Here is an 11,958-nt window from a genome sequence, read left to right as displayed (position 1 = left end):
TCCTGTGCCGTCGTCACCCAGAGGGAATGCCCTTTTTTATGGGGGGGGCATTGTTTATTTGTAATATCAGCTAAGCACCTTGCTAATCTAAAGTTCTACTTGAGAGAATGGGCATTGAAAATGCACATCCCACCACCTGACAGTGGGCCAGCCCTCTGAAAGTAGAGCTCTTACCAGAGGAAAAGGTCAGACTAGATCCCTGGAGAGTAGGCTCTGTTGAAGGGTCAGGCAGGTTCACCCAGACCTGGTTGGTAGGATGCTGCTGCTAGGAATATAGATGTGTTGATATCACTTTGCCACACTTTACCTGTTTGGACAGGGAGGAAGAAACAAGCCCTGAGACCCAGTGTGAATTTGGAGACAGGGAAAATGGTTAAAATAAAAGTGGGATTAACATTGACTAGGCAGAGTCACATGAGTAGCCCAGATCTAGCACCTTCAGGTGGTGGCAAGAGGAGCTAGGATGCTGGGTCATTCCAGGTCAAGCCTGTGTGTGACCCAGCACAGCTGTTGGATTTATCGTCACGGGGGTGGTGCTGGTAAGGGGTGATAAAAGCCCCAAGGCAGCTGGGCACACTTCTCAATTTAGACTGTTAAAAAGATGAATGTGTGTCTTGGTGAAAATCCTGCACTCAAGTGGAGTCTGGACGTCGCCACGCTGAGGAGACTCGAGTTTTACCTCCCACCTCTACCCTGGGGTGTTTCTTAGAGAGGATGCTGATCTCTTTGTTCCCTAGCAAGGAATCAAATGCTAACTCTGCCTTAGCTTCTGAGAATCTAAATCTTGTTCCCTGGGTTCACTGAGGATCTGGAGACAGAAACTTCAGTGGAAGGACATTTGAGGTCTGTAACTGGTAGCAAAACCCAAGAGGAAATAGGATCAAGAGGAGATTTACCAGTTCTTTTCTCACCATTCCTTTCAGTCAGACTGAGGAGAGTGACGGGGCCTGGCCTGGTGTGTTTCAGCCCTGTTGAGGTGTGCAGAGAGAAGGCCGGGACTGCCCTGGCTTTACGAAGGCTATGGGTGTCCTACACAACCAGGGATGGCAGTGGCCAACACAGCATTGCATGCAGTTTCTCAGATTTCAGCGTTGTCCAAGCTTGAGGTCTCTAATTCTTGAGAGAGTCTCATGTTCATCCCAGATGCCAATCATCTTATGTCAAGGGCAGGACAGCGGGGACAACCAGAGCGCTTTCCTAGCTCTTACATGGGCCAAATGCCTGGGCATTCTTTCCAGAAGGCCCCAAGCTACTTCCCTGCCAGAACAGATCAGAGATCATCAGTCACGGCAGTGTTTGCATCCCTCCTTGGAGAAAGGGCCTGACGGTTGAGTCGTCTGTGGCGAGCCTGCATATTAATCCATTTTCCCTTGCTATTACAAAATACCTCGGGCTAGGCAATTGGGCTTGGAGCCATCCTCACTCCAGGTCTGGCAAAGGCCTCTTGGCTAATGGCTTCACTAAGGCAAGAATGTTTGGTGAGATAAGAAACCAGAGCTGTCCTGTTTCTTCAGGACAACTCACTCTCAGTGGAACTAACCGAGGTCCCAGACAAGCCCTGTAATCCCTCTTGTGAGCAATGGCCCAACTACTTTGGATTAAGTCCTATTGTGTCTCCTAGGCCCCACTACCTTTCAGTTTTGCTTCAGCGAAGATCAAGCCTCAGATACGTTAACGTTCGTGAGACACGCTGCGTCAAAAGTCCAACAGGTGATAGCTGTGCTTGTTGTGACTTCCTGTGTTCGTGCTCACAGATATGTGTGTGTGTGTGTGTGTGTGTGTGTGTGTGTGTTCTGGACTTTGGTGCATGTGACCATGAACAGAGTGTGTCTCAGGAACTCGGATTTATGGATTGTGACTGTTGTGCCCAGGTGTCTCTGGGCATCTGAGGTTTGCTGAAGCTCTCAGGTAATATTGATGCGGTGGAGGCCAAGGTCAGGGGAGGGAGGATAGTTCAGACTTTCAAAACCGCAGGTGAAGCTCTGAGTTTTGAATTACTCCCGGTGTGTTGCACAGCTGCGCGACGTCATTTTCCATCTCTGGGGCTGTTTTCCTCTCGAGCAGTGGTTCCCAACCTGCCTACGACTGGGACCCTTTGATACAGTTCCTCATGTTGTAGTGCTCCCCAGCCATGAAATTATTTTCACTGGCTACTTCATTACCGTCATTTCGCTACTGTTAGGAATTGTAATGTAAATAGTTTTGGAGATAGAGGTTTGCCAGAGGGATCAGGACCCACAGGTTGAGAACCAGTGCTCTAGCGCCTGAAAAGATTGGACTTGGTACAGAGCTGTGCCAAGCTGTACAGAATCACACGAGCTATGACAAAATGCGGGTGCCTGGGTTATAACTCAGACTGTCTGAGATTGCCCAGGGCTCTAGCTAGTGTGACATTTTAACATACCATGGTGACTTGCACAGCTTGGCTGCACGTGTTTGTTTTGAAAGCTCCCACGTGCTGCCTTGTTGTTGGAGGTGATATCTGTAGCATAGAGGGTGCCCGGTGTGCCCTGTTGCTCTCTAACTCTGGGTCTGCACCACCACGCCATCCACATCCCAGTTTTTCATTAATGGCCGTCATGGAGAAATTGCGTCATCAATGTGACACATTTGCCCCCGAAATAATTCAAGTGTAGCCATTAATGAAGGAATTTCCAAATAATTAAAGCAGGATTAAGTACCGACTTCAAGAAATTCTGTCCATTTTGATTTCTCTTATTGAAACAGCAAAAGTTTCATGATTTCATCTTACGCATTATCATGATGGACACTCAGGCATTAATTTCATAAAAGTACCTCTGGTGTCTTCTAGGGTGCCCATTAAAAGCACACAGTGATGTAGTCTAAAGGTTGTGGGTTAGTAATGGTGATGATGCTATTTAAATATTCATCAGCTTGTAATTCATAGGTACTAGTTTGAACATTCTAGATGTATTATGTTTCTCAGTCATAACATTAATCTTCTAAGGCAGGACAATTACGTTCCCCTTTTACAGATGGGGAAACAGAGGCACGGGTAGGTGCTACACTGTCTCAAGGTCACATGGCCCACAGAGGTGAGCTTCACACCAGGCCCTGCTCTCCCTGTGGTCTGCAGCAAGCTTGTTCTCTTCTAGCAGCCCAAGTCCTCCTGGGCTGAGTGACCTCAGAGCCCTTGGATCCTCCACAGCTCACAGGTCTGCGTCTGTCCTCAGGTCCCTCAGGAGGTCCCTCAACTGCATCAAGGAGAGTCTGCGGATATTTGTCGACCTAGGGGAGAGAGACAAGGCGGCCAAGGCCTGGCTGGGGGCGGGGCGTCTGCACTACCTCATGCAGGAGGATGAAGTGGTGGAATTGTACTTGCAGGTGGGTTGGGGTGTGCTCCATCTTGGCCACTTGGGGAGGCAGCTGTACTCTCTAAGCTGGCTGAGTACTGAGAGAGGAGAGCTTGTGGCAGCTGGGGGAGGGGCCACCAAGCACAGAGTGTTTGCTGCTAATAAGGAGGGATGCGAGTTTGGAGGAGTTGTGAATGTGTTCCAAGTTTTGCTGTCTTTACTTGCTGGAGTGAATCCCATATTTCCAAATTCAGTCATTTATACATTAAGTGGATGCTGTTGCTAAATCCACGTACCCTCTGACCATTATTTATTTATTTTTCTTGGACTCAACTTCAAACCAACTTTTTAAAAACATTTAGCTTTACATAATGTCTCAAATCACTGGCTTGACTCATTTTTAATGGTTTTCCTGAAGCATAATAGAATAAACATTTAACTGTGGAAATACAGACTGTTTATCTGTGCTCTACAAAGATTTCCCCAAGTCCCACCAGAAAAATGTTCTCTGCCCACATAGGGGGGCTTCCAGACAGAGCATCAGAGTCTTCTTGCCAGCCTCATGGGTGAAGGCCAAGTCCATACGATGACTAGGCATTCTAGAATTCTGATTAGGTAACCTGGATGCTCCCCCTGCTTGTCTCACAGAGCTCTTGATGACCTTTTCTCTGCCTTTGACAGCCATTTTTGTCCCACTAGGCAGCCATCCAGACAGCCTTGAGGTCAGAGGAGCCCTCCCTTGCTCTTAAGCTTTACGAAGAAGCAGGTGATGTGTTCTTCAATGGGACCCGCCATAGACATCGTGCTGTGGAGTATTACCGGGTAAGCCATGGCCTTCCTGTGCTGAGCCAGACCCTGGCACAGATGTGGGCAGCTCCACTGGACCTTCTCTGTCTTCCTTGTTCAGCACTCACGTCTTCACCACATCTTTAACCTAGTAAAAGATCTCATCAACTTAGTTACTCTTTGGCTTGAGGTATGAACCTCAATTAGGTCTTTACAGTGGTAGCATTCATAGATTATCCATGTTCTCTTATTAATGTAGCATTATGGAAGATAATCTAGAGGGATGCAAGGGTAGACATTGTTCTGACTACCTCTTCTATTGCTGTATAAGACAATGACCAAAGTAACTTATAGAAAGGAGGGTTTGCTTTGGCCTTGTGGTTCCAAAGGAATGAGTAACGTCATAATAGAGAAATGTGACCACAGGCAGGCACAGCAGCAGTGACATCTGAGAGCTCACATCTCAAACTACAAGAGACAACAAACTCGAAATGGTGACTCTTTGGGAACCCCAAAGTCTACTCTCAGGGCCATACTTCCCCCAGTAAGGTCATACCTCCTAATCCTCCTCAAACAGCCATCAACTAGAAACCAAATATTCAGATGCCTGAGACTTATGGGGGACATCTCATTCATACCACCACAGACACTAAAAAACATGCTAGTGTGCTTCTAATAAGCATGTACTAAAGTGTATTTGACAATTAAGATGCACAACACCAGCTCATCAGATCATGATTTCACAGTTATTGTTTCAAATGATGATGCAAGAAAATTAAGAAAGTGAACAATACTAATTAAATAAATGTCCAGGTCTAGCAGATACATGAATTGCTGTTAGTCACCTGACTGATGTTTGGGAAATATTTGGTCCTAAAACTTTGCTTGTTTGGGTGTGCAATCTTTGCTCAGCTGCTTGCTTTTTCACCATACATGGTTAGATAGAAAAATGAGGGTGGGTGGGAGAGCAAGAAACACATTACTGACCATCAGGATACTTATTTTCATATGGATTTTGTGTGTAATAAAAAGATTATGGCCAGGTGGTGGTGGCATATGCCTTTAATATCCCAGCACTTGGGAGGCAGAGGCAGGCGGATCTCTGTGAGTTCAAGGCCAGCCTGGTCTACAGAGTGAGTTGGAACTAGACTGGCTACTGAGAAATTCTGTCTCGAAAGACATACATACATACATATATCTATATATCTATATGTCTATATCTGTCTGTCTGTCTGTCTTGGGACTGGAGAAATGACTCAGTGTTTAAGAACTCTTGCTACTCTTGTAGAGGACCTGTGTTTGGTGCCCAGCACCGACATGGGGGCTCATAACTGCCCGCAACTCCAATTCCAGGGAATCTAATACCCTCTTCTGGCATGCTCAAGCACTGCATGCATGTGGTGCACATACATACATGGAAGCACACACTCATACACATAAAATAAAAATGAATAAATTAAAAAGAAAACTAAGGCTTAAAGATATGAAGTGACGTGCCTAAACTTCCAGCATTATGAAAACGGTGGAAAGCATTGTTTACTTAAGATTCTCAGACACCTGTTCGCTTAAGTATTCCATATATCAGTTGCCATAAATGACTCCCCAGGGGACCTCAGAGTTATTATTAGACATTCTGTGGACTCCCACCCTGGGTGCCATATGTTATTGGGGAAACTGGAGTTCCCTCTTTTGAGTTATTAATTATGTTAATAAAAGAATGTGGAAATGGACCTAGCAAGAAGTTCAAAGACAACTTTATTAAAGTTTTTCAGAAAAACAAGGCAGGCAGGCAGCAAATCCTGGCAGCACCAGAAGGACAAAGCAGAGAGGAGAGAAAGCTATGCTGGTTGGAAGGAGCCCGGTGGTGGAGGAGGGGCCGTGGTTTAGTGAAAGATTGAGAAAGATCAGAGCCTCAGGAGAAATATGTTCAAGTTTTCCCAACAGCTAAAAAAGAAAGAAAGAGAAAAAAACATTGTGTTCTTCTGAGTTAGGACTCAGAAAAGTGACCAGACTCCGCGGTGGAGGCTTGGCAGTCTGAGGGAAGACCTCCAGGTGGCTGGAGGCTGGGTTCCTGGGAAGGGGAAGTACATTCTCTCTCTAAAGGGGGTGGGGGTGGGGGGGACAGTAGTTTCCCTGATCTTCTTAGCAGGACTTTAGGTGACTGACAGGCTCAGATGGATTAACTCTTAAGGGGGAAGACAATTGTTTGTGATACCCTAGTTTCTGGAGCAGGTTAGGATGTCAGGTCTTCATCCAGGGCTAGAGGTAGATTCCATTCTTTAATGGGGCCTCAGCAGAGCCTTGGCATTCTCAATGGCCATTCCTTCCTAAGAGCTGAGACCTTAAAATCATTTAGGATCGGGGCTCTAATTGGAGAATGGATATAACCCATTTTCACCATGAAAATCTAGAGATCGCATTCCAGAGTTGTTCACTGGAAGGGATTAGTGTCTGCAAGTCTTCCCCCCTAAGATGGCCGGCCCCCAGGTAGATACTCATTCAGGAAGTGACAAGCCAGAGTTACCTTCCGACATCTTGACTGGGAGACAAGGATGACATGCCTGGCTTCTGGCTAAGGACAAGAATGGAACTGTTCACTTTTGGGGTCCCTGCCTAGCCAATTTTTAAATCTCCTATCCTTATCATTAGGAAACTGACTTCTTTTCTGCGTTCAGTTGCCCCCTATTATAGAAGGTCCAATGGCCTCCAGTTCTTAAACCTAGGTAATACACCAAGAGTAGAGCAGCTGAGAAAAGGCGGCAGTGGGAGCCCAGTGGTCACCCCAATTCCTCCAGGAGAAGCCAGCCTTGTAGAGTGTGGTGTGTCTGCGGATTAAGATAGCCATGTCTCGGTTCTCAGGCTGGGGCCGTTCCTTTAGCGAGGAGAATGAAGGCGGTGAGAACCGAGCTACGGATCTTCAACAAACTGACCGAGCTACAGATCAGCCTCGAGGGCTATGAAAAAGCCTTGGAATTTGCCACCCTGGCTGCCCGGCTGAGTGTCCTCACAGGTAGGTGGCCCTATCCCATAGGTGCACAGTGCCTGAGAAACAAACACTCTGCAGGCATGGCTAGTAAGGCAGTGGGCACCAGCTCTGGTCTCACGCTCTGTAGGTTCTAATCCCAGGTTCAGCAAATCCGAACTGTAATTGAGCAAGATTTAATTTCCACAAATTTTGTTCCTCATCGACGGAGCAGGTTTCAAATGAGTGTCTACAATTCTGTTACGAAGAGCAATGGTTGTCCATATACATATGGCAGCATGGGGGTGAGGGGTGCAAGTCCTCATTCTGAGGTCAGTTGCCAATGCTAACTATTATATCACAGTTGGTGATATTCCCCCATGAGGTAAATGGTACTTTAGTCTAAGCATATGTGACATCTTTATCGCATAAAGACCTTTTCCACCAAATTCAAATTGATTGATAGTTAGGCAAAAGCACATTTTCCCCATTGAGCAGAAGCACAAATGAAGGTCAGGTTCCCATTGACCTAACTCAGGACATCGTTAAAAGAGCTTTCACTTACAGGGAAAGCTAATGGGAAATAGTGGAAGCCATTGGCAGGGAGCGAAGGGTGAATTAAAACGATTGAATATAAACTCAGTTTTGAGTGTGTGTACTTCAGGAAAAGCTGTCTGGGTCAGAGAAGCCTTGATTCGATGCTGGAGTGGATGGAGACTTCCTCTGTGGTTCTAGAAGGGACTTCTAGCCATTTTCAAGGTCAACTGGTGCAGGAGGGCAGTGGGCTCTGTGTCTAGTTGAGCCAGAGGACCCTTGCCTTTCTCCTCCTCTTCAGCTGCAGGAAACCTCATCAGAGCTTTGTCCCTGACCTCAGGAAGGGCCTGAGGGACCTTGGGCAGCTCAGTCAGAGTACTCTGTGAGTACTCTGTCTCTATTGTTTCCTGGAATGGAGCTTTAAGGAGGCTGGCCTCACCTCACACAGGTGTGTGTGTGATTACATTTCCGAGAACAGAGAATTTTCTCTCCTTGGGACTGTGGGGTTTTTTTGTTTTGTTTGTGTGTGTATGTTTTATAATTTTGACTTTTGGTTCTTTGAAGTTTAAGAGATTTTTTTTAAGGTTTTTTTTTTTTTTAAAAGATGTCATCAAATAGCTACCTTGCAAGCATTCCAAAGAGGACTGGATGACGGGCTTTTGTTCTCTGTATTAATAAAAGGACTTTGTATTAAAATGGTCACTTATTAAAAGCATAAACTCACACAAACTTCAAACACCTTAAGCCCCAAGCACACACAAAGCCACTTCTATGAAAGCTTAGACCGAAAGAGAATGGGACTCTGTAGAGTCCACGAACCCGAGAGTTGGTGAGGAGCTGAGAGGTCACTGTGTTTTCTGGAGAAACTTCATGTGGAAAGGACGTCTGCTACCCAGTGTTCTTCACTGGAAGCCATTCCTAATTGCTTAATTAAGCTTGACCTCTCATCACAACCCATCACGGGTTTTAAGAAGCAACTCCCCTCTCAGTACTGAATTACAGTATCAGCAGCAGCACAGAGAACATTTTCTTCCAGAAATCGGATAGCTCAGCATTTCTGTGGCTGTCTTGGTAGCACGTTCCATAGGCACAATGGTCTATTTATTTGTGGGATCACTGAAGGAGTTCCTCATTCTGAAACACTGAGCCCACCAGGGCAGGGACCTCCTCTGTGCTCTTTCTGATGTTTCTTATCTGTGACATCTAGTGGACTCAGAAAGTCTTCTGGGCTGAATGAGTGAGCAATGCCCAGTGCTGACTACGGGACTTCCCCTTACTCTTGTAATTTCCAGGAGATCAGAAGCAGGAGCTGGTGGCTTTTCACCGCCTGGCTACGGTGTACTTCTCTCTGAACATGTATGAGATGGCTGAAGACTGCTATCTGAGGACTCTGTCCCTCTGTCCAGCATGGCTACAGAGTCCCAGGGAGGCCCTGTACTACGCCAAGGTGTATTACCGCCTGGGCCGCCTCACTTTCTACCAGCTGAAGGTAAGAACTGGTCTTCCATGGTGGACTTTTGAGAGCTACCTGTTCAGCCGCTCTTTGCTGAGAAAGAGTGAGGGGCTTTGGAACAGAGATGAGAGAACCAGTGGCCTGATATGATCCACCTTCATCCAGAGGATATGAATGAAGGGGTGGTTTCACTGGGAACATGAGGTTTTTTCCTGTTAAACCCCACTGGAGAAGTCTATCAAATGTTCTAAGTCAGTGCCCCACATTTTGTAGGAAACTACCTTGTATAAGAAACACACATGCATTAAAGTATGTTTGAGATAATCATGTCTGGAACCTTGGATATAAGGATCTCTAAACCCTAAGAAAGTTCTTGTCTTGATTCTCTTCCTGGAGTTCAATCTACAGCACCCAGTTCCTTCCTTCTGGAAGTGAGTTGGTAGCCTGCAGTTCTGTCACAACTCTGACCCCAAAATTGTACCCTTAAGTTTTTTTCCCCTTCCAAAGGTCCTTGTCACCCCAGGATAACTCCTAATCTCCTAATACAGTGGCTTGTGAGTCTTGTCTAACTTTGACCTCAAAGGGAGACTTGGGGTGGCTCTGCTGACCTTACTGGTGAAACTGTAATTCTGGCCTGAAATAATTATACAGGTAACGAGAACCAGGTGTCTCTTTCTGCATCCTTTGCATCTCCTTTTGCCTGAAGAAGCATCTGTTTCTCATCCTACTGTGTAGAGAGGGACAGGCGAGTGAAGGCCACTTAGCCATCACACTGTAGTGCCATGGCAAGCGGCTCAGGGACAGAGAATGTGCCACCCGGTTGCATCATCCAAGGACTCCAGGCATTGCAAAGGAAAAATCCTTGGTCGACGGTAAGCAGTTGTAACTGGAAGCTGAAGTACAGATTAAGTTTTGGGTTCTTCTGGACCCTGTTCCTCCTTCAGCTTCATGGATTTCTCCCATCTCCTTCTTGACATTGCGTGTTCCTACTTCTCTGTATGTCTCGGCCTCACTTACAATGTTCCTTGTTGGGTCATACTATGGGTTTGGGTCATGCAAACACCGTCCAAATGCTGTGTCCAGTGCAGTGTTGTGTCATGATTGGATGACATAGGAAAGATGCCACTTCTGTGCCCAAGGGGTACCGTGACTGACGGTACCACTGGAGCCAGAGTACAGCAGGGGAAAGAACTTCCGTGAGGCCCCGGGATGTGGGGAAGCAGTAATTGAAAAGTGTTACTGTTTTCAGTATAGACTAACCCTGCCCTGGAAGTGCTGCTAATATGTCTGTCTCTTCTTTGCCCCATGGGATTAGGACGCTCATGATGCTACTGAATACTTCCTGCTGGCGCTAGCAGCTGCGGTCCTGCTGGGTGACGAGGAGCTGCAGGACACCATTAAGAACAGACTAGACAACATCTGCCAGAGTCCCTTGTGGCACAGCAATCCCTTGGGGTGCTCCGCAGAGAGGGCTCGGTGGCTCAGTGGCGGGAGCCTGGCCCTCTGAAGAGATCCATCTTCTTTCTGACCACTTTGCCGTGGTGAGATGCTGCCTTCCTGCCCCATGTTCTTAGATCTGGCCTGGGAGGGTTCAAACTTTCCCCTCATTTTATGGAGAAGGGCAGCAAAGCTCAGAAGGAGAGGGGCTCTGGGAGGAGCATCTTGGCCCCATGCTTCGCTTCTGGATCTCCGCCCAGGTCACTGTGTGACTCCTCTACACAGACAGCTTTGAAAATGTCTTCTCTCAACCCAGCTCTGCAGACAGTAAGGAAAGCCGGCCCTGTGCTGGGGAAAGGTTGAGCAGGCCCATCCTGGTGCCCTCAGCAGTGTTCTCAGGGAAAGACTCTTCAGTTCCAGTGGAGGAACCAAAGGAGTCAGTACTCCATGCTCATGGGGACCATAGGCACAGAAATTCAGCATAGTTGTAGCTCAAGGGACATAGCCCCAGAAGGACCAGGTGGAAGGCACAGAGGTCTAACTGACACCCATATTCTCCATTCTACCTGGAAGCAGGGCTCTTGTGCAGCCTTCCAGAGAATCAAGGGAAACTCCCCCAGGGCTGAGGCTTGAGAATTATGCCATGCATTAATTGTAAATACTGTATATCATTAAATGTTGACTATTTACATTTATATACGCCTTTTGTCTTCTTTATCATGGGGGAGGGGGAGATGAACAGAATAGCTTGAAGTATGGATCAAATACCAAGATGCCGTACTACTTCAGAGTGGTTCCTTTATAAAACACCTCTGTGAGTTATCTGTAACCACACACCACTCTAAGTGGTTTGTAACAACACTGAGTATTCATCTCCTTGTGCTTGAAGGGCAGTGATCCAAGTGTGACCTCGCTGGGTTTTCAGGCTCAGGATGGCTTACAAGACCGCAATCAAGGTGTTGGCTGGGGGAGGAGTCACCTTGGGTTCAGTTAGAGAAGAAACTGCTTCTAACTGTTTCACAAGGTTGTTGGCAGGAGTTGGCTTGGTGGTTGCTGGCTGTTGGCCCGAAGGTAGCCACAGTTGGTGCCATGTAGGCCAGGCCATCCCTTGATAACTCCCATCGTCAGAATGAGCAAGGCAGAAAGGCAAAGGGAGACCAAGCAAAAGAGACCATAATCAAATTGAGAGGTGGTACCCTTTAGCTTTGTGTATTGTGTCCATTATAAGACAACATCTGCCAGAACTCCTTATGGCATAGCAGTCATTTGGGGTGCTCCTCAGAGATCAGCTTACACAAAAGAGGGGTGGGTGGCCAGCAAAGGCACAGAGGTCAGTAGGGGAGGGATCACTGAGATAATTTCTGGAACTTCTCACCATTGTAACTGAGTTCTTTGGTGATTTGGAACTAGGCAGTGAGCTCAAACTATGTTCGACTGACCACAGAGTCAACGTCAACTGCTTGATATCAGAA

At 46.9% G+C, this 11,958-nt stretch overlaps 1 protein-coding gene across 1 annotated transcript in view; it reads left to right on the top strand.

Moving 5' to 3' along the window:
* The window catches only part of Sh3tc2 (SH3 domain and tetratricopeptide repeats 2), a 57,778-nt gene extending 46,597 nt beyond the window's left edge, over positions 1-11,181 (top strand). Inside the window, exons 13-17 of the mRNA XM_087896008.1 lie at positions 3,195-3,345; positions 4,014-4,136; positions 6,960-7,110; positions 8,889-9,085; positions 10,365-11,181. Of these exons, the coding sequence (XP_087752134.1) occupies positions 3,195-3,345; positions 4,014-4,136; positions 6,960-7,110; positions 8,889-9,085; positions 10,365-10,556 (814 nt within the window). The 3' untranslated portion in view covers positions 10,557-11,181. The remainder of the gene's footprint in view (positions 1-3,194; positions 3,346-4,013; positions 4,137-6,959; positions 7,111-8,888; positions 9,086-10,364) is intronic.
* Positions 11,182-11,958: the final 777 nt, after the last annotated feature.

This window comes from Myodes glareolus, chromosome 13 (assembly GCF_982192425.1).
Source record: "Myodes glareolus chromosome 13, mMyoGla1.1, whole genome shotgun sequence".
Lineage (NCBI taxonomy): Eukaryota > Metazoa > Chordata > Mammalia > Rodentia > Cricetidae > Myodes > Myodes glareolus.
Note: the sequence above shows the minus strand (reverse complement) of the source record. Positions and strands in the feature narration are given on the sequence as shown.